The sequence below is a fragment of the Zonotrichia leucophrys genome, chromosome 8 (genome assembly GCF_028769735.1).
Source record: "Zonotrichia leucophrys gambelii isolate GWCS_2022_RI chromosome 8, RI_Zleu_2.0, whole genome shotgun sequence".
In the NCBI taxonomy this organism is placed as follows: domain Eukaryota; kingdom Metazoa; phylum Chordata; class Aves; order Passeriformes; family Passerellidae; genus Zonotrichia; species Zonotrichia leucophrys.
This window is the reverse complement of record NC_088178.1, coordinates 28,416,018-28,437,970: the sequence shown is the minus strand read 5'-3', so window position 1 is coordinate 28,437,970 and position 21,953 is coordinate 28,416,018. Positions and strand designations below refer to the sequence as shown.

The 21,953-nt window shown below is 53.2% G+C and overlaps 1 protein-coding gene across 9 annotated transcripts; it reads left to right on the top strand.

The window, feature by feature from the left end:
• Window positions 1–302: 302 nt before the first annotated feature.
• Window positions 303–21,683, top strand: KANK4 (KN motif and ankyrin repeat domains 4). Of its 9 annotated transcripts, none has more exons than XM_064719852.1 (10): window positions 303–406; window positions 11,241–11,319; window positions 12,060–13,835; window positions 14,748–14,859; window positions 16,130–16,336; window positions 16,821–16,908; window positions 17,280–17,499; window positions 18,834–18,976; window positions 20,618–20,818; window positions 21,403–21,683. In XM_064719852.1, the coding sequence occupies exons 2-10, from the start codon at window positions 11,304–11,306 to the stop codon at window positions 21,490–21,492; spliced, it is 2,853 nt and encodes a 950-aa protein (XP_064575922.1). In that variant the 5' UTR covers window positions 303–406; window positions 11,241–11,303; the 3' UTR covers window positions 21,493–21,683. The 9 variants fall into 9 exon arrangements, with proteins under 9 accessions (XP_064575922.1, XP_064575916.1, XP_064575918.1 ...); XM_064719846.1 differs by having other exon boundaries at window positions 12,057–13,835; XM_064719848.1 differs by lacking the exon at window positions 303–406 and adding an exon at window positions 1,285–1,745 and having other exon boundaries at window positions 12,057–13,835.
• The last annotated feature ends 270 nt before the right edge of the window (window positions 21,684–21,953 follow it).

Below are 21,953 nucleotides of genomic sequence, written 5' to 3'. Positions count from 1 at the left end.
GTGATTGCGTTGAGGAACAAGGGCCCGAAGTGAACCGGGCGGGGCTGAAGGGCCGAGCCAGGGAACAGCTGGTGCAAAAACACTTCAACTTCTGCATCCCGAGCCCATCCCCGCAGATTTCCCTTCCTTCCCACCGCTCTTGATCCGCATCTGTGCAAACAGGATGAGCTACAAAAGTATAAATACAGCGGGCATGAGGGAAAGTTAAAAAAAAAAAAAAAATCTAAAAAGCGGCCTCCCACAGCCGGCGCTGCCCCGGGCCCCGCTGTCCCGCCCGCAGCCCATTCGGGCCGCCCCCGGCCCCGCTGCCCGGGGGAGGGCACCGGGTCCCGCCCCGCCCCCGGGCCCGCCTCGGCTCCCGCCCGGACCAGGCAGCGGGAGCGCCGCGCTGGCTCTGCCCGGGCAGGTACGGCCGCGCCGGACAGCGGGACAGCGGGCACGGGCAGGGACAGCGGGCACGGGGCAGGGACAGCGGGCACCGGGCGGGGACAGCGGGACAGCGGGACAGCGGGCACCGGGCGGGACAGCGGGCAGCGGGCAGGGACAGCGGCACGGGCGGGGACAACGGGACGGCGGCAGCGGGCATGGACAGGACGCGGCACCGGGCAGGGACAGCGGGGACAGCGGGCATGGGGCAGGGACAGCGGGCACGGACAGGGACAGCGGGCACCGGGCGGGACAGCGAGCACCGGGTCGGGTTCTGTGCCTGGGGCTGCCCGAGGGAGGGCTGGAGATGCCTCGGAGGGTGCGCTGGAGGATGGTCAGAGGGGTGTTTGGGAAGTGCTCAGGGATGCTCCAGGGTACCCAGGGAATGGGTGGGAGCGCTTTGGAAGGTGCTCCAAGGGTGCTCTTGAGTCTGCTCCAGGGATGCTCCAAGGGTGCTCACGGCGTGCTCCTGGGTTTGCTCCAAGGGTGCTCCTGGGTTTGCTCCAAGGGTGCTCTTGGGGGTGCTCCAAGGGTGCCCCGGGAGTGCTCGGGGGGTGTTCTGAGGATGCTCCGGGGGTGCTCAGGGCTCTGGCCCCTGGCGTGGCTGCCCAGGGCAGCATCAGCCGTGGCTCCCTCGGGGCGGGAGCGTTTCCAGAGCACGCCTGGCTCCGGGTGGGGGCACTGAGCGTGGGAGAGGGCAGGAAAGCTCCGAGCCCTGCTGGGACCCCCAGAGGTCACCGTGCGAGGGCTGGGAAGGGCCCTCAGGCCCTGGGTATTGCAGTGAAGTCCCCAGAGCTGTGTTTGGCCTCAAAGCCGAACCATAAAACCCTGCCTAGCCTCGAGGATGTGGCTCCGCCAAGCCCCAGCCCAGCCTCCGGGCTGAGCGCGGTCCCGGGGCCTCTCCCCGTTCCCTTGCCCGCGTTCCTGCCTGCTCCAGGACCGAGCAGCTCCTGGCACCGAAACTCATGTCTGGCTGTGGCCGGGGCTGTGCCGGGTTCCCTGTGTCCCAGAGGGGCAGGGCAGGAGGGGCAGGAGGGCCGGGCAGCATCGCCGTTCCCCGGCCGTGCTCGCTGCCCGGGCATTGTGAGCAGCCCAGCTCTGTGTGCCGGAGCTGCCCAGGGCAGCTTCCCTCCACTGCTCTTGCCCTTTCCTCAAGTGCAGCTTGCTCCCAGTGGCTGCAGATTCCAGCCGGCCTGAGAGCTCGGGCTGTGCTCCCGGAGAAACCAGGAGCTGCTGCTCTCATCACTGAGCTGGAGGAGAGGCTGGGTGGTCCATGAGGAAGCAGAACGTGGGCTGGATAATGTCAGCTGGAAGTTCACGTGAGTTCAGGATGGAGGAAGTCGTGGTCTGGATGCTCTGGGTGTGATGTTCGCCGTGCAGGGGTGGGAGTGGGTCTGGGCTCTTCAGGGATATCTCATTTTCCTGACAGCTCTGGGATGTGACACCAGCAGGAAGGGCTTCCCTTGTCCAGAGCCTCCCCAGATATTGAATATTTCAGCTGTGTTGCCCAAATGAAATTGGTGAACACCCAAAAGCATTGCTCATGTAGGGCAAGGGTAGCAACCACAGCAATGTGAACAAAAATCAGCATTTGCCTTTGGACGTGTTTTGCAGTCTTCCAGGTGGTTTGTGTTTGATTTTGGATGGGCTAATTGGAAAAGCTGATCTCTTAAATGATACTTGAGATGGCAAAGGAAGAGGGGAAACCTGTAACCTCCCATTAATCATTGGTTATTTGTCACTTTGGTTAATTTGTAATAATTAATGTAATATTGAAAAAACAAATATATCTGTTGAAATGACAGCCTGATGAGCAGGGACCTGGCTGGGGAATCTGTGGTTGAGGAGGGATCAGTGAATGGATTCATTAAAACAGCCCTGGAGCTGGAAGATGAGATGTCAGGGAACTTGTTGCTGCTGTGGGCTCTGTCAGACTCCTGGTGCAGTTTCTTGGGAGTAGGAAAATCCTGCTCCTCTCCAGAAAGTCCTGTTGTGAGGAAGGTTTTGTCTCCCAGGTATCATCCCCTCATGCAGTGCTGGGTCTGTCCCATTCCCACAGATTTCTTTGCCACCAGGCAGGAATATGACATTGCTTCCCATCAGAGAACCTCTGGAATGGGAATGTTTTGGGAGGGAGAGGTTCGCTCTCAAAGCATTCCTTGAATCAGGAGCGGTATTGAGATCCTGGGACATGGCTGCTGGATGAACACAGGCTCATTCACCAGCTCAGTGCCAATTCAGGTCCCTCCCTTGGTGGTTTTACAGCTGCCAAATATTTTAAAAGTCGCATTTTCATCACTGTGCGTTGCTGCCCAACTCATCAAATCTTGGGTCTTTTTAAGGAAGCTTTGGGAGCAGCCACAGGGATGAGTGTGCCCCCATTGATGAGGGAAAAGAGTCAATATGAAAAGTTATTGTATTTTCCATTTGGTGCCCCACTTGACAGGGGTTATGTGACTCTGCCTGGCTCCAGAGCAGTGGGATGCAGATTCTGGTCAATAAAACCCTGAGCCCAGCTCCAGGGCTGTGAAGGAGCCCTTGGCTTGGGGCAGAAATCCTCACAGTGACAGTGCCAGGGGAGAGCAGCGGGGAGGAACCGGCTGCAGGGAGCTCCTGCTTCAACCTTGTTTACTTTAAACCTCAGGGGAATTCGTGTTTTGGGAAGCCTCGAGTCCTGCCCATCCCAGGGTTTAAACAGCACTTGGAAAAGAAGGTGGTGTCGTTATTAAGAAAATACCAAATATCCACCCAAATGGACAATTTGATGGAGTCAGAAATGTGAAATATGGTGAAAAACCTACCCAGGCACAAAGGTCTCCATCCTCAAAGTGAGAATATCTTAAATTCATCTCTGCAGCTGGTTCCTCTGCCCATCAGGGTGGAATGTGGTGTGAAAAAGCTGAAACAACACCAGCAATATGTGGCTGAGGCTAGGTCAAAAACCTGGAGGAAAATCCCCATTTCCTAAATGGGCGAGAGGTGGGAAATGCTGCCCCAGGGCTCCCAGCTCCCCTTATCCTCACAGAAATCAGCAGCAGAGGAGGAAGGCGGCACATCCTCCCTCTGTGCAGCCCCAGTCTGTGAGGAGAGTGGTTTCAGGTGGCCTGAACAAGGAATGTTCCAGTGTGAGGAGGATTTTGAACTTGTCAGGAGTGTGATCAATGCGAGTCTCGTTGGCTGGGGTCAGAAATCGATGTGAGATGGCTCTGTGGCTCCATGGGGGATTGCAGTGGTTGTCCAGGGAGGAGGAGAGAAATGCAGACAACAGGGTTTTCCTAAAAGCACCTAAAATTTCCCACTTTGACCACATGGGAGTTACTCAGTAACAGTGGCAGCAAAGCTTGACTTGTCCCAAGGTCAAGGAGGGACAGACCAGCAGCCATAGCAGGGTTTCATTGTTTTCCCTCAAAACTTGTGGGATTCAGGCAAAGAGAAGAGTAAATGTTAGAAACAAGGCACCTCAGATTTTTGTCTGCCTTCTGGCTGTGGAGCACTTTTGTTTCAGGGCTTTGGGTGCTTTTTTGTGCTCTCCTGGCTCTGGGAAAGAAGACTTTAGGGAAAACACCACAGTTTTCAAGGCACGGGATAAAATCACAAGAATTGACCAAGGCTTTTGTGAGTCCGTGGCTGGAATGAGCTGAAGGTCAGTCAGAAAAGAGGTTATCAGAGGAGGGGGTGAATGTGATCGTTTTCCCCTCCTGGAAAGCCAGAAAGGAGGGAGAGAGTTTGGATATCTGATACCTCCAGGTCTGACCTGTCTCTAATGGAAATGCTGGCAGGAAGCTCATAACATTTATTAGACAGCAACGAGCAGCTTTAATAAAATCAGAATGCACACAGCTTTATTACAGACTTTGGGAAGGAAAAGGCCTGAAATGGCTGGTTAAGTACCAAGGGTTGCACACCCCGGGGCTGCTGAAAGGGATCCCCTCCTTTATGGAGTGGTGCAGGGTTCATTATTCAGCTTCCTTGTGAACCCTCCGGTTCAGACCCCGGGGAGGCCCCACACGCCTCCAGGATGTTTTCCATGTGCACAGCCCCCAGCTCCAGCCCCAGCTGCTCCTCCTCCCTGCTTTTTGTGCAGAGGGGGTGGGAGCCAGCCTGGACCTCTCCATCATCAGCCACTGATGGCTTGCAGGGAGAGCTCGTCCCTCTCCAGCACTCCCAAATTGCTTCCAGCTCCCAGCTCTGCTCTGGAGATGCCCCGGGCAGGCAACAGCCGAGGGAGGTTTCTCTTGGGGTGCAATAAGGTCCTGTTGTCATCAGCCATGTGCTGAAACCATCCACTGGCCCCAGGATGAAGGCTCTTCCCATAAGTAGCAGGTTTTGCATCCTAAATCCAGTGCTGCTGTGCCTCAGCACAGAGGGAAGCCTGCCCAGCACTGTGGTGTGGCTGCAGGCCGGGATGGATCCAGCTTGGGAACTTTCCCTCCTGGTGCTGCTGGGTTTGTAGCAGCGCCTCAGGCATTGTCTGGTGTCCCCACTTTAATTCTGGCTCAGCTCAGCTGCCTTCTGCCCCCTAAAGCTGCTGTTCCAAGGGGTGCTGTGGGGCACAGGACCACTGGCAGTGGTGATTTTGTGATGCCAGACACCCATGGGAAGGTGGCTGGTGAGCTCTCAGGATTCAGATCTCATCCAGCAGCAACCCTGTTTGCTCTCACTTTGGGAAACCTCATGACAACTCCTTGCAGTGCAAACCAGGACTTTAAACTGCTTTTATTTAACTAGGTATTTATTTAATCCCACAAAGTTTTCAAACCTCTTTTTTTCCTCCTGGAGGGAAACTCCTTCCCGTGGCTGTGCCAGCGGGCAGAGGATCACAGCAGAGATCCCACCCGTGTGCACGTCCCCAGCAGACTGGAAGTGGCTTATTTTTCTTCCTTTGCAGTGAAAACAGAATTGAAAAATCCCTACAACAAATATTCCCCGAGAGGCCATTTTTATTCCTGGTATGTCCATTTGCAGTCGGGGCTGTTGTGCAATCCAGACCGCCCGGATGGAGCAGGTTTGGGTGTAACCCTTTGGGTGCCAAGGGCCAGCCCTGTCTGTGGGTCACCCTGGGGTGATCCTGCCCCTCTGCTCAGCCCTGTGGGGCACATCTGGGGTGCTGAGTCCAGCTCTGGGCTCCTCAGGATGAGAGGGAGCTCCTGGAGTGGAGGCTGTGGAGATGAGGAAGGGCCTGGAGCATCTCCGTGCCCAGGAAAGGCTCAGAGAGTTGGGCCTGGTCAGTATTGAGAAGAGATGACTGAGAAGGGACCCCATCCATGGGTATAGGTATCCAGAGGGAGGTGTCAGATGGACCAGGATGGACCAGGCTCTGCTCAGCCTCAGTGGTGCCCAGCAATGGCACAGGAGGAATGGGCAGAAAATGATGCCTGGGAATTTCCACCTGAACGTGAGGCTGAGCTTCTTCCCTGGGCAGGTTGTCCAGAGAGGCCGTGGGGTCTCTCCCTCACTGGGGATATTCCAGACCCCTCTGGACACACTCCTGAGCAGAGTGCTCTGGGGTGACCCTGCTGGAGCAGGGAGGTGGCCTTGGATGATCTAATTATCCCTTCCAACCTGAATGGGCCCGTGGTGGAGAGGAGAGGGGGTGAAGCCCAAGCCTGCGGTCCCACAGGGGTTCTCTGTGGGGAGGGAGGGAGGGCAGCAGCCCTGCCAGCATCAGGGAGGCAGCAGGGGTGGCCCGGGGGGTGGATGGGAAGGCTCTTGAGCCACTTCAGAGCCGTCTGGTTCCTCTCATCCATGGGAGCAGAGCAAACCCCCCGGCAGCTGCGGTGCCTGATGTGAAGCAGCAGCAGCAGCACTTTCAGGCCATGACCTCAGTTCTCATGCTTGGGGACAATCTTGGTGAGCCCCTTCCCCACTTCCCACCCTGCAGCAACCCCCTTGGGCAAAGCTATCAGAGGCTGGATGTAAATCCATCAAGCACCAGCCCATAATTAATTAATTTGCGTGTTTTGACTCCTTCCCCTCGTAGCTCCCGATTAAAAGCTTATTTAAGGGGTCACAGACTTCTTCAGTTCCGGAGGGATTAAATGTGGGAACAACTGTAGCTCGTATGTGGGTAATTGCAATGAGGAAATGCTCCAAATTAAAGCTTCCTGCTAGCTCTGTCCAGTGGGAAAACCCAACAATTCTCTCAGACTGCCTTTAAAATCAGCATCATATAGAAATACGTGTGTTTTCCTGTTGTGCTGCTTTGCCTGGAGAACACAAGCGGCTCAGAAGAGACACACGAGCGTAACTAAAACAGAGGAATTCAGCAGAAAAGGGAAAAGGAGCCAGCGTGCCCTGGAGCTGGTTTGGAAGCTGAGGCTCAGTAATCGCTTGTGAAAGCAGAAAGCCACGGCCCCGCGCGGTGTGGGACGGAGCCGCGTGGGAAAGGCAGAGTTTGGGAAAGGCAGAGTTTGGGAAAGGCGGAATTTCAATGATTCCTCATTCCTCGGGTAGGAAGTTTAACCCATCCGTGCCTCGGGGAGGGGCTGGCAAAAGGACAAACCCTGCTGGCTCTCTGTGCCTCCACATACTCTGCTTCCTGCACAGGCAAAACTTGTCTGCTTTTCTTCAAAGTTAATGTGTTAAAGTCCCGGCTGGGGGGTGCAGGGAGCTGGAGCAGCGCCAGCAGCTCTGCTCTCACACACCACAAGATGTGGTTTTCCTCCCCAGCATGAGATTGGGGCTGTGCTGCTCGTTCAGCCATGGGAAAGGTGCTGGGGCTGCTCTGTGATGGCAGTCCCTGGTGAGAGCCCCCAGCAGAGCCCCCAGCTCCCAGGGGACGCCTCCACTTCCCAGGATTTGCTTTCCCAGCCCTGGAAGAGTTTTGCAGCCCTGAGCCCCTGGGCCTTTGCAAGCATGAGGCTGTGGCGAGTTCAGTGCAGAGACTGAGGGATTTGTCCCTGCTGCCAGCCTGGAGGGGCAGCAATCCAGGATGCCCGAGGGGAATGCCAATGCAGGAGCTCAGGACAGGCTTGGGACGGGCACTCTGCCCATCACTGAGCCACCCTGCCCGAAATCACAGAATCCCAGACTGGTTTGGGTTGGGAGGGACCTTAAAGCCCTTAAATCTCGTTCCACCCCTTGCCATGGGCAGGGACACCTTCCACTATCCCAGGCTGCTCCAAGCTCCATCCAGCCTGGTCTGGGCACTTCCAGGGATCCGGAGACAGCCACAGCTTCTCGGGGCAGCCTGTGCCAGTGTCTGCTGTGCCAGCTGGAAGTTGGGATGGATAACCCCAGAGCCGAGGGCTGGAGAGTTTGATGCGGGGAGCGGCACTGTCCCCACCGGGACACCCCTGTCCGCGCCGCCCATCCCGTGCGCTGCGGATGGATGGGCACGGCGACAGGGACAGGGGGCTGTGCCTGCTCCGCACGGAGGATCTGGGGACACGGAGCCCTCCTGCAGCTCCCCCAGGCTGCCGCCGGCGAGTCGCGGCTGCGTTTCCTCGGGAGAGGCGCTCCTGGAATTGCTAATGCTCCAGCCCGGAGGTGCGGCATGCGGAGCGCTGCAGCCGCAGCATCAGGTACAGCAGCAACGCCGCCGTTAATTATTGACTCTCTCTTCAATTATCAGCCCTGATAAGGCAGCACCCCCCTCGACAGCCCGGGCGGCGCTTGGTGCTCGGTGTTTTCTGGGAAAAAGAACTATTCCGTGGAAAAGTAACTCGTTTTGTGCACCGGGATTGAACTGTCCTCGCAAAGGTCATCCGAGAGCCGTGGGCTGCTCTGCTGGAAAATCAATCCCTCTTTTGTGCTTCTTGGTTTAAACTTGTGTTTGCTTTGTGAGCAAGGTCACAGCTCAGCTGACCAAGTTTGTGGCTGCTGGAGCAGGCTGGGGTCCAGCCACGCTGCGCTCGCTGCTCCGAGCCCTTGGCATGGGAGAAGATGCTGTGGAGGGAGGCGAGAGCTGCTGCTCCCCGGGGGGTTTGTGGGTGCCAGCCTGAGCAGGTAACCTGACAAAATGCTTTGCTAACCAGTTTTTCCTTTCACCACCAAGTGCTGGAGCTGCTGCTGCAGTGCAGGAGAAGAGACAGGCAGAGCTCAGATCGTGTTGTGTTACAGCTAACCAGACTGTGCTAACGTGCTGGTGGGTTATCTCGTTGTTTATAGGCTCAGGGTTAACTGTTTCCCAGTTAAAATTACTAGCAAGACGCTCTGGGAGAATGGATTTTGTGGGGATTTGTGGTATGTGGTTGAGTTCATTTGTAATTTAAATGTTTGGGGGTGTCGTGGTGCTCTCCTTCCTGCTGGCTGGGGTGGATGGGGGAGCTGCTCACATTGCCTGGCAAGTGGGATGGAGTGAGAGAGGGGTTAAATGTGAGTGTAAAGAGCCAGTGCCTGAGTCCAGGCTGGTTAAAAAGACAGTGCATTGTCCCTGCCCCCAGGAATAAAACCACTCTGCTCTGTGCTGTAGCCTTCTCACATATTTGGCTTCTCCGTTTCCATTTCTGTATGCACTTATTCCTGCCCTGAGAAAAACAGCCTAATTCCAATCTGGATTAATCCTCCCCACTGTGTAGCTAAGGTAAGAATCAGCGATGCATGGGGAGAAAAAGAAATGTTCTTCAATTTCATTTACTAGAGAAAACTCAGCAAGTGTAGAACCTGGCAGAGGGTCAGGCTAACAGGTTTCAGCAGGATGGGGATGCACCTAAAACTGTTACCCTGCCTCAAATTATGGACCCTGGGTGTAGGGATCTGCTACTTCTGGCAGATGACTTTTTATATTTTAATCTCATTTTTCTTGGGGACAGGCATGGGAGAGCAGCTGTGGGGTCCAAAGAGGCACATTTTTGGCTCTAAGCCATCTTCTCCATGCCTGGGCTGCCCCGGAGGGGGCAGGAGAACATCAGCAAGCTGGCTGGGGACATCCAGCATCCTTTTACGAGGCGATTTTGAAGTAGATTGGTCAAAGGAGAGTAGTCGTAGTATCAATTTGGGCTGCAGAGTTGGGACCCAGCCAGCTCATAAATGATCCAAATGCAATTATCCAGATATTAAAAACCATCCTATTCACTGGCTTTCCCCCCCTCCTTCTGAATAAATGACCTAGAAGAGCGGAGTGTAGCTGGTCAGGCTGGAATTGGCTGCAGTCAGAAAATTAAGGGGAAGAAACAACATTTGAGAAAGAGGTTGGTGTTTGTTTTGGCACGTGCTGTTCTCTGGCAGGAGGAGACAGAAGGAGTTGTCCTTTGTAGAAGGAGTGTGGTTTATTGGAGAGCACTTGAGCAGCTTTCCAGGAGCTCACAAGGTGCTGGGTGGGCATCAGCGTGACCCTGCAGGAGCTTTGGGGAGCTTTGATGTTCTCCTTGGGCTGGGACCTTCCTGATTTCCCATCAAGGCTCTACATTGACCACAAACATGCCCATGGGATTGACAATTGATTGTTTCTTTAAAAGGTTTTGATCTTTCAAAGTATTCATTGTAGAATCATAGAATGGCTTGGGTTGGAAGGGACCTTGAAGATCACCTCATTCCATGGGCAGGGACACCTCCCACCATCCCAGGGTGCTCAGAGCCCTGCCCAAGCTGGCCTTGGACACTTCCAGGGATGTGGCAATGTCCTGTGGTAACAATACAGCAGGATCTGACTTCATTTTTTAGCTGGTCTTTGGTAAAGGTCAGCTGGAGCCCCTTCCTGGGGAGCTCTGGATCTGTGGTCACTGCTGAAACCCTCGCTGAGGCAAAGCTCTGTACGCAGAAAATGAGTTCAGACTCTGTTGTTTTGGTCCATGAGATGGGTGTGAGCTGGGGCTGGCTCAGCACAGGCTCTGTGCTGCTGGTCCTGCCCTGAGGGTGTTGAGTAGCTCAGGGATGCACTGGAGGAGCAGGGATGGACTTCCAAGCAGCTGTGGGGCCGTCTCTGGCCAGGAACCAAACCAGATACTGTAAGGAGAATCATCAACAAACAACCTACTGTTCAGGAAACTCCCCCGTCATCCTCTGTAGCAGAAATTGAAACCAGACCTTCTCACTTGGAGCGTTGTTGTCCTTCTCACACAAGCCAGGGAGCCTCAGGCTGTGATGTCCAACTGCTCCAACCTCCTTCACCCTTCCCTGCCTCCTCCCTGGGCCTTTCTAGAGGATCTGGAGGTGAGAAGTTTCACCCAGGACCTTTCTTGGACATTCCCAGCCTTAATTCCTCGTGCTCCAGGAGGGTCTCATCTGTGTCCATGTGATGGGAAGGAGCTGGAAATGTGTTACCATTTCTGGTACCCAGAAATGATGTGAAGATCTCAGTGTTGGCTGTGGTAGATCTCCCCCTGAAGTTGTTCCCTGAGCTGAAAGCAATTTGTCTGTGGTCCAGTGCAATTTGGTGAAGGTTCTTTTTAGCAGTAGGGACGTGCTCTGAAGTAATGGCTGTCATTTGAGCGAGATTCAACATAAATTTTGAATCTTTGCTCGTTATGGATTTTAAAATAAAGGCAAACCAGTCATTTCTGTGTGTAGTTTATAACCCTGTTGTCAGGGAGCTTTTATCAAGTTGGATATCTCCAGCTCTCAGGAGTCTGTGCCATCGATCTCAAGCCATCCCAAATGTCTGTCTGTCCTTGCTGGCACTCAAACCCTCTGTAATGCAGGGGATGTTTTACCAGGATCAGCTCCCTGGGATGTGTCTGTCAAGCACAAGTTGTTGCCTCTGGAAAAGGAGCTATTGATTTTAGCAGCTTCAAAGCCTTGGACACCACTGGGCTGCAGAGGGTGGGAAGTGGGAGGGGGGTGGCCTTTGAAGGCTTGTAAGGCTTTAAGGAGAGATGAAGTTCACATGGCTTTGTTATTTTATTAAATTAGAAGTATCCATTTCTTTTTTCAAGGGTGAAGCCACTCCTCAGTCCTTGTCAGAAGATGCTTAAGTGACAGCCCAGTTAGACCCCACCATGGAGAAGACAGAAGGTATGGAGCCTACAGGATGTTTATTTCTTCATTTATTCCTTGAAAAAATACCCCAACCAAGCCCTGGAGTGATTTCCTTACCAGAAATGCTGTAAATAACCTGTTCTGTAGATGTGGGGCTGGGTAGGCAGACACAGTGACACCCATTTAGTGGTGATTTGCCTCAGTGAGGAGCTGTGCCTGGAGCCGAGCCGGTCACCTTGGGATGCGTGTTCTGCATGGCTGCGGCTCCGAGCAGCAGCCTCTGCCCAGAGCCGTCATTTTCAAGGAATAATTTGTGACCTGGTGGCTGCAGGTGAAGCGAGGCAATGATTTTCCTGCATGGTGTGTGCTGCTTACGCTGCTGAAAAGTTCGAACCAAACCAAAAGCCTTGAAGAATGTCATTGTCACAGATTGATCCCACATTCTATTATTGGGCTGGATTTATTATCCACCAGATTTATTATCTGTACCTACACAGCTCTGCCTGCAAAGCCTGCTGTTTGCTTAATTGCCAATTAGAGCTATGATTTCAGGAAATTTTTGGCTTCCTTGGTGCAACAATTACCTGATGCACCTCTGGAAAACCAGATCAGAGCTTGGTGCGTGTCACTGTGTGTCTGCGCAGCTTCACCACGATAATGAGCTGCCCGCCCAAAGCTGAGATGAAAAGAGAAAAAAACATCTCCCCCCTGCTCTAAACAAATTTTTTTTCCAAAATTCGATAATTTCTTCTTTTTCTGGGGGGGTGTTTCAGCAGATGGCCAGCCGCCCAAACCCGACGGGGACCGGGAGCAGCCCCGCAGCCTCCCCTACTCCCTGGAGACACCCTACGGCTTCCACTTGGACCTGGACTTCCTCAAGTACGTGGACGACATCGAGAAAGGCAACACCATCAGGAGGGTGCACATCCACCGCAGAGCCAAGCAGCCCAAATTCAACACCCTGCCCCGAAACTTCAGCCTGCCCGAGAGCGGCTCCCGCGGCTGCTCCACCGCCGCTCCCAGCAAGAGCTGGACCTCCACCTGCTCCTTCCCTCAGCGAAAGGCGTCCCTGGGCGAGGAGCCGCCGCGGGCCCTGCTGCCGGCCGGGGCAGCTCCCGAGGAGCCGAGCTACCGGAGGAAGGCGCTGCTGGCGGAGGCGCGGCGGCAGGCGGAGCTGGGCTGGCCTCAGGCGGAGCTGGCCCGGCCGCAGGACGCGCTGAGGGCGCGGCCGCAGCTGCTGCGAGCCTCCAGCATGCCCGAGGCGCTGCCCCCCGGCCACAGCCCCCCGGCGGCACCCTCGCCCCTCCGGAGCCCTCCGCAGCCCTGCCACGGTCCCCAGAGCGCCTCCCGGCCCAGCTCGGAGGGCAGCGGCTCAGCCCCGCCGCGGGAGATGGAGAGGGATGGCTCCGCGGGGCAGCCCGGCGGGGCTCTGCCCCTGCAGCCCCCCTGGCAGAGCCAGCAGCTGCAGGTGCTGGTGGAGAGCCGGGCCGAGGAGGGCGATGCCGCCGATGGCTCCGACCTGGCCAGGGCTGAGGCAGCGGCACCGGCTGCCCTCCGGCTGGCGGAGGAGAGCGTGAGCCCTGCGGAAAGGGGGCTCAGTGTGAGTGAGATGGATCTGAACGTGCTGAAGGAAAGTGAGGAGAGGAATGTCCGGGCTGGAGGGGACAAGGAGAGCAGTGCTCCCCAGGCCCCTGAGCATGGAGAGCCCGGCGGGGTCGCGGCGCTGAAGCAGCAGGTCGCTGAGCTGGAGGAGCAGCTGGCCAAGAAGAAAGAGGAGCTCGAGCAGGTCAGGGCAGTGCTGGAGCAGCAGGATCGTGAGATCCAGAAGAAGGAGAAGAGCATTAAGCTGCTGGCCAGCTCCAAAGCTGAGCTGGAAGAGCAGCTGTGGCAGGAGAAGGCCAGGGAGGCTGAGCTGCGGAGGCGCAGGGGCAGTGGGACCTTGCAGCGCCTGGATGCTGCCGTGAACACGGAGCTCTCGCAGGGGACAGGGCTCTGGCAGGTTCAGGACAAGGGCATCAACGTCAATATCCCGCTCTCCACCAGATCCATCGGCTGCGGCACCCTCAGGGCAGAGAGCGCCCAGGCCGGGGAGGCGTGCAGGGAGCAGGGCCCGGCAGGCGCTCGGGCAGAGGGACGTGCTGGTGAGGCCAGCGTGGAGGCCGGACCTCCTGCTCCCTGCCTCAGGCAGCTGCAGATCCATGAGCACCCCGGAGACCACAACCAGAACCACCAGAACTCCCTCGGCAAGGCGGGCTTTGGAGAAGATGAACCTCGGGAAGGGCTGCAGGAGGAAGGGGCCCCTGGCCACGAGGAGCTCCCGGCTGTTGACCCCATTGGCCAATATGTGAAAAAGATCCAGGAGCTCCTGCAGGAGCAGTGGCTGTGCTTGGAGCACGGCTACCCCGAGCTGGCCAGCGCCATCAAGCAGCCGGCCTCCAAGCTCAGCTCCATCCAGAACCAATTAGTTAATTCCCTGAACTCCCTGCTCTCTGCCTACTCCTCACAAGGCCCTGTGGATAAGGAGAATTCCAACACGCACTATCAACAGTTGGGTAAATAATACTGGCACAGGCTTCGATGTGTCCAGGCCAAATGTTTTCCCATTTATTCCAGCGTGGAGCAGGGGGGATGTGGTGGAACAGTTGTTGTCAGTCAGATCAGGAATAGTCTCGACAAAGCATGATGAGAGAGGCAAATCTCTGCACAGCACAGGTTATGGATCTGACATGGAAAAAAGCAAACAAAATGATGTAGGAGCTCATAAAGCAGTGGCTCGTTTATATGCAGGATCAGCTTCCAAAAGCTGCCACACTGGTGGCTGTTCCATCAAATAAACATTCTTTTTATTCGGGTTGCACATCTCAGTTTGCAAGAATATGAGGCTGGTGCTTATCTGGGGTAAATCAGTGTGGAGTTCTCCAGAACCCAAACCAGTCAAAATAACTGAGCAACCAGGCTGGGAAAAGACCTATCCCCACTGACAGACCTTCATCTAAAATAATTTTAGCTTATATGAAGATGGGAATCCAATGCCTGTTCTCTGGGGGAGGGAGGGAAGGGACTTAATATATAGACACTATTCAAAGTCCAGTGGAAAAACTCATCCATGTAGTATTATAGCAGATTTATGTAGGAATTTTCCAATATGTTGCTACTGGGGAAAAAAACCCCAAAAACCAAACCATTAAAATCTACTTATATTCATAGGACAAATACATAATTCCCAGTCACTTCCTTTATATTCCCAGTGACCTGGAGACGTTTGAGACCTGTATTAAAGGTGGCAGGGCAGGTTCAGGTTGTGGCCAGCTGCCTCTCTAGTTTTGCAAGACATCAAAAGACTCTCATAAGATGAAGTAAGATGCTTACAATTATGATTTGTGGCTTGTTGCTCGAGGTTGGGAATAATGATTGCTAATTATGGCACATCTGCTTAATTAATCTATTATTTTGTATTTTGGTAGAAAACTCTCCAACCACAAGTCTTAAATCCATCATGAAAAAGAAAGGTTATGGTTTCCATGCAGGAGGCAATGGGACCAAAAAGAATCTCCAGTTTGTTGGGGTAAATGGTGGGTAAGCATCCATTCAGAAGACAAAAGCTGCCTTTTCACGTGGAATGTCCTCTGTATTGCTGGAGAAGTCATTCTTTTCCCCCTCTTTCCCCCTCCTGATTAAAAGGCCAGTTGAAACAGAGCCTCTTTTCTCCCTTCTTTAATGCAGCACTGATAACCCGTGAGTAACCCGGTTAAGGAAGGGTGGTGCAGTGTTCAGGGCAGCGGGGACACGCTGGGGGCTGACACTCTCTGCACACCTTCTCGTGGGGCCTCATCCCAAACCCAGCTGGGGAAGGTGGGAATACTCCAAGGGAAGATTCCCTGGGAAGATTCCCACTGCCCTTGGTGGGTTTTGGAGGAGGCCAGCACTGCCTGGTGAGCACGCTGCCACTAACCTGCCCCACGCTCCAGCAAAGCCAGCAGCACTTGGTGCAGGGCCTGGGAAGAGACTTTTTGGTAAATTAGGAATTACCTTGGGGTGAAGGAGACTTTAGGATGTGCTCCCCATTCCAGGTGTGTCCAGTATCCAGCACTCCTTGGCCTGTGAGCCGAGCAGAGGCGGCAGCTCCTGCTGAGGTGGATGTGTGCTGGTGCAGGACACGTGTCACTGTCCCTGGGTGGGCAGGCAGCTGTGTGTGCCAGCCTGGGTGCTGCTTTCTGCTCACACCCTGCTGCCCTGACCTCCCAGTTGCTGGGAAATGCCAAATGGGTACAACTTGTAGGGACTGGAGGAGTCCTGGTTCCTTTGAAGAAAGTCATGGGGTCCATCCAAGTGAACATTCCGTTTTGTGGAAGATGTTATTAATATTAATGCTTTTAGAGAACCAGAGGAGAGATCTCTATCAGGGCTGCTGGAATGATGGATTCAGCCCAAAAGACTTCAGCCCAAAAGCTGTGAAAAAACCACAGCTTTTGTCTCGTGCTCCTCGAGGCTGCCGATGCCACCTCGAGTCCCTCCTTGCCACGGGGGCCGTGCTGCTGCCACCCTGCCACCGTGCCAGCAGCTCCCAGCAGGGAGGCAGCTCTCAGCCTGCCCGGGCTGTGTGTGATGGACATCCCTCCAAACCCTGCAGTAACCTTGCCTGCTGCTCATTAACTGCTTCTGCCACACTCCTGCTGCTTGAGGAGCCAAAGACAGACTAACCCCGACTTCGGCTGCGGCTCAGACCTTTTAACTTGCTGCTTGTCACTCTGCGCTTCACCCAAGGCCCGTTGGGGGCAGTGAGCCTTGGTCAGGCCCATGGCTGTGGCTGGGGAAGGAGGGAGTAACCTGTGGTGTCCTCAAATAGCTACGAGACAACGTCAAGTGAAGAGGACACCAGCTGTGAGGACAGCGACACCGAGACCGAGGACAGAGCCGGGGACGTGGAGCCCGAGCAGGATGGAAGGGAAAGCAGAGGGCCTTCCTCAGGGGAGAAGCGTGAGGAGGATGATGATGATGATGAGCAGGAGGCATCAGCAGGAGCAGCTCCCTGCTCTCAGCACCAGGCTCACAGGTAACCATGACACCGGGTGGTGACTGACCCACGGGACTGCATGGCTGGGTTGGGGCTTCTTCTGCAGGAAAGGGGAAAGGCTTTAAAGAAATAAATATTTTCTGAGTTACCACAGAATCTAATGGGGATTGATTCAGGCCCTACACTGAGTCATGTCTGGTGAGTTAGCTCATTCTCCCCTCTCATGGAAAATTTTTTGGTAAAGTTCTTTGCAGGTTCAGGAATAAGATTTTTTTTTCACCCCACCTTAAGGATTTTTGTAATAGATTACATTTACCATATATATCTGTGACTCTGGGCTTAAACCTCTGCTTAAGTGCTTGGCTTTGTACCTAAAATCTGTGTCAAGTCAATGGGACAACTTGTGTCCAATAATTTAAACACTTAAATGTGTTGAACATATTCCAACCTAATCTGCCTCTGTTCTCCTACTTGGTTCAATATCTCCTGTCCCATGGTGGATTTACAAGTCTTTTCCCTTTAGATGCAAACCCTCCGAAGATTTCCTTGCTGCCTGCCAGCTCCTCAGTGAACACCTCCCAGAAATCAGCAGCAGAAGCAACCAGCATCTGGTACAGATATTTCCCAGTCCCGTTTCGGACACGGTTCATGCTCTCTGTTCATGTTTTAATGGATGAGATTATCCCTGTGGCACATTGCAGGCTGTGCTCTGGGACAGCTTTGTGAGGAGAGGGGGGTGAGGTGACATCTGAGTCAGTTTTGCAACAGCCAAAAAGAAAGGAAGAGAGGAGGGAAAAAACAAAAAAAAGAAAGATGAAGGCTTTGTCTGGTTACTCATCCAAGTTACCACAGGAAATTCCTTTCCCCCTCAAGTTGTAGCAGCAATCACAAACCCACAGGCTGAGTGCTGGCGGGGTGGGGCCAGGAGCTGGGGCAGCCACCGCTCTGCAGGGACAGTGACAGTGACACTTTGTGTTTGCAGCAGCCTGTGCTGGCCTCCATCTCCCAGGAGTGGTTCCAGGTGTCCAGCCACAAGGCTTCCAGGCCGGAGGTGGTGGCAGCGTACCTGGAGGCGCTGGGGGACATCCAGCCCCAGCTCCTGGAGACCGTGGTGAACCTGCCTGACAGGAATGGCAACACAGCTCTCCACTACAGCGTGTCCCACTCCAACTTCCAGGTCGCAAAGCTCCTGCTGGACACGGGTAGGAACGGCCACTCTGCTCAGCCAGGGCTTCTGCTGGGCACGGGGTGCCAGTGGCTCTTGCCACGGGGTCGTGCTCCCATGAGGGATGGGTACACTGGGAACAGGGGGACATGGACAGTCCCAGACATGGCAGACACTGAAGGAGGGCCAGAGTCCTCCCAGGGAGATCAGTCAGGAGCTAAAGGAGGTGGGACTGAGGACCAGGAGCCACCTACCTGCAAGGGCCCCATCCAGGAGGCAAACATGGAGGCAGGGTCCATCCAGGAGAGAAACAGGGGCCCAGGATCCATCCAAAGTACCATGATGGGGCTGAGGTCCATCCAGGAGACCTGGCTGATCTCAAGACCAGCATCCTCCCCCACAGCTTGGCTCTGGGCCCATGGATGTAGCTGGGGGTCCCAGCTGCCATGAGGGCTCATCAGTGCCCTCACACACCTTGAGGGCTTTGCAGCCTGACTTTGGGATGGCTCAGGATCCAAAAGCATGTCCCTCATGGCCCCAGTCCAGGTGGGATGGGGTGGCTCCCCAGCTTCTTGCAGCAGCCAAAGCCACATGATGGCTTGGGGCAGGAGGATCAAACCCCTGAGAGCATAAGAAACTCCCCAGCACTGCAGAAAAACTCCCATGTTAAACTCTTGAACTTTCAGCTTGTGTTGCAGTGAAAGAACAAAAATCTCAGCTGAGCCTGTACAGGGCAAAAATGTGCTCGTGGTCTCAGAGAATAGAGGCACTTTGGCCTTTTCTCATGGGCCAGACAATCCATGAAATGTTTGGGAAATGGCAGATTATCATACCCATCTATAACCCGATTGTTGCCGCAGAGGCGCGGGGAGGGAAGGGTTTGAGGCAGCTGCTTCCTCAGGGTGAGGCTGGAGCCGAGCCCTCACCCTCAGCCACGGCTCATTCCTCGTGGAGGAGCTGGAAATGGGCTCTTTGAAGTGAAAAATGAGTGAAATGAGGCCAGGATGTTTTCCAAGCCCGTTGGGTGATGGGCGTCTCTCTGCTGCTCCCTTGCCACTGGAGCCAAAGCAAACAGCCCACAGCTCCAACCAGCATGTGCTTGAGGCATTAATTATCCCCCTTTAATTTCTATTTGTTGTGGTCTTCAAAGTTAATTGAGTTGACCTCAACAGTTGTAATTAACTGTAGCACCAGGGGCCGTTTAATGCCGCGCTCACGAGTGTGGATATTCAAAACAGATAAATCCCCGTCCTGTATCATTATGGAATAACTCCTTTTCTGGGAATATGAGATGCCACATGTTGTATGAGTCCCTCTCTCCTTCCTGTTCCCTCTGGGTGATCCCCCACGGGCTGGGTCCATCCCCTGCAGGGAAGTGCTGCCTGGACCTGCAGAACCGTGCTGGCTACACGGCCGTGATGCTGACGCCGCTGGCGGCCCCCGAGACCCGCCAGGACATGGAGGTGGTGATGAGGCTGCTGCAGGAGGGGGATGTCAACCTGAGAGCTGCCCAGGTGTGTGGCAGGAACTGCTGGGGGTGTCATTTGGGTTCCTTAGCTTCTGTGGCAGAGCCAGGCTGAGGCTCGGCTGCAGGAATGGGGTGGGAGTTGCTGCTTCCCAAACCTTCCAAAATAAACTTTATCTGAGTGTGGCCACCCAGGAGCTCCCTGGGAAGGGGTGTGACAGCTGGGGCAAATGGAGAAATTAAAAAAAAAGGCTGGAAATTTTGCAAACAAGTTTTTCTGAGGCAAAAATCAGAAATGAGAAGCGAGGGGTGAACCCCAGGGCGTGGGAGCCCCAGGTTTGCTGGTGAGCTTTGTCAGAGTCACACATTTTGGTTTAGGGATGAGAGTGCCCTCACCCATCTCTGCTCCCACACTGCTGTAAAAGTTAGTCCAGACCTGAATAAACTGCCCAGGAGGATTTGGGGAAGCCACATTTGGGGGCAGCTGGGAGGTTTGGCCGTGCTGCTGCAAGGACCTTCCACAAGTGAACGGTGCCTCTCACAACACCTGCTGAGGAGCCCCAGGGTGATTTGATAATAACGTGCAATAGGATGCAATATTAATAGGATTTATTATCATATATGTGCCATGCAATAATAACATGCAGTGTTGTGATACCTGGTTATGGGACGTGGGTTAGGGGTGGGCTTGGCAGGGCTGGGTTAGTGGTTGGACTTGGTGATCTTAGAGAGCTTTGACAAATCTAAATTATTCAATTATTCTATATGTGCAATAATAATAATAATAATAATAGAAAATAATATATTGTATTTATAATAATATATTATACTATTATATATACCATTTATATTATATTATATTATATTATATTATATTATATTATATTATATTATATTATATTATATTATATTATATTATATTATATTATATTATATTATATTATATTATATTATATTATATTATATTTCCCATTATATATATGAATAATGATAATTATATATTATACTATTATTATATTTTTGTAAACATTATCAGATCATAACATATAATAATTATTATTTAGTAATAATAATTCTATATTATACAGCTGTTATAATAATTATTATAGGTATTATATAATAATGTATTATATAATATATTCTAACATTATATTATACTATTATATATGCTATACTATAATATATTATTATATATACCATTATATATTTAACAATATACTATTACATTATATATATACCATTATATATAAAATAATTATATATAATACTATTATTATATTATATATTTATATATAATTATATATTATACTATTATACTATTATATATATATAATTATATATTATACTATTATTATATGATTGTAAATATTATCAGATCATAATATATACTACTTCTTCTTCCTATAATAATACTAATACTACTACTACTACTACTACTAATTATTATTATTATTATATTATATTATTATATATATAATATATAATATATTATATATTATATATTATATATTATATATTATATATTATATATTATATTATATATTATATATTTATTATTATTATTATTATTATTATTATTATTATTATTATTATTATTATTATTATTATTATTATTATTATTATCCCTGAGCAGCAGGGCTGCGGGCGGGGCTGTGGCAGGGGTGGCTCAGCGTGTCCCGTGGCCCTGCAGGGCGGCCAGACCGCGCTGATGCTGGGGGTGAGCCACGACCGGGACGACATGGTGCGGGCGCTGCTGGCCTGCCGGGCCGATGTCAACCTGCAGGACGAGGAGGGCAGCACGGCGCTGATGGTGGCCTGTCGCCAGGGCAACGCCGACATCGTCCGGCTGCTGCTGGCGCAGCCCGGCTGCCTGCTCACGCTCACGGACAAGGTGCGGCTCCGCAGCATCACTGAAGGCAGGGGGAACTCAGCTGGGATCTCCAGGCAGCATCCCCCAGGGGGGGCTTGAAGGGAAGAAGTGCCGATTTCAGTCCATTTTCTGAACCAAACCCCTGGTTTTGGTGCTGAGCTGTGGATGGGGTGGCTGTGACAGCCATAGGCTGGGCTGGTGTAACCCTAAAAAAGCCCAGACGGACTCCTGGGCATGTGGAATCAGCAGAACTTCTGCTCCAAGAAATTAGCAGCACTAAACACTTCCTTGAGAATGCAGCCTCTCCATGGGGATGTGTGGGATGGGGCTGGGCTGGGAGTGGGTGGAAATTCCTGCTGGGCCACAGGGCTGCGTTTGGAATTATGGAACTATTTCCTAATTAAACTATAATTTTATCTGAGCCGTGCAGGAGGGCACAGGGGCCGGGCAGAGGCACAGCTGGGCTGAGTTTGGTGTGGTTGAGGCCCAAAGGGGGGTGTGGGATGGTGACTCACGGTAAGGCAGGGAGGAACGGAGGGAGGGAAGGCCTGGGGAGGGAGCAGGGATTCACTGTGGCGGTGATGTGTCCCCTCTGTGTCCTGCAGGGCGGCAACTCGGCGCTGTCACTGGCCCACGGGGACATCGCTGCGCTCCTGCGAGCCCACATCGAGCTCAGCCCCTCCCTCCCGTTGTGAGCGGGAGCCGGCGCTGCTCCCCGAGCATCCCTGCTGGGGCAGGGCCGTGCAGCGGGGCCACAACTCCCTGCACCACTCAGTAATGCTCCCTGTGCCTAATTCTCCTCCTTCGTCCCACTCACAGCCTGATCTGTGCCAAAAACAACTCCAGACTCTCCTCTCCTCTCCTCTCCTCTCCTCTCCTCTCCTCTCCTCTCTCTCCTCTCCCCTCCTCTCCTCTTCCTCTCCTCTCCTCTCCTCTCCTCTCCTCTCCTCTCCTCTCCTCTCCCCTCCTCCTCTCCTCTCCTCTCCTCTCCTCTCCTCTCCTCTCCTCTCCTCTTCCTCTCTCTCCTCTCCTCTCCTCTCCTCTCTCTCCTCTCCTCTCCTCTCCTCTCCTCTCCTCTCCTTCCTCTCTCTCCTCTCCTCTCCTCTCCTCTCCTCTCCTCTCCTCTCCTCTCCTCTCCTCTCCTCTCCTTCCTCTC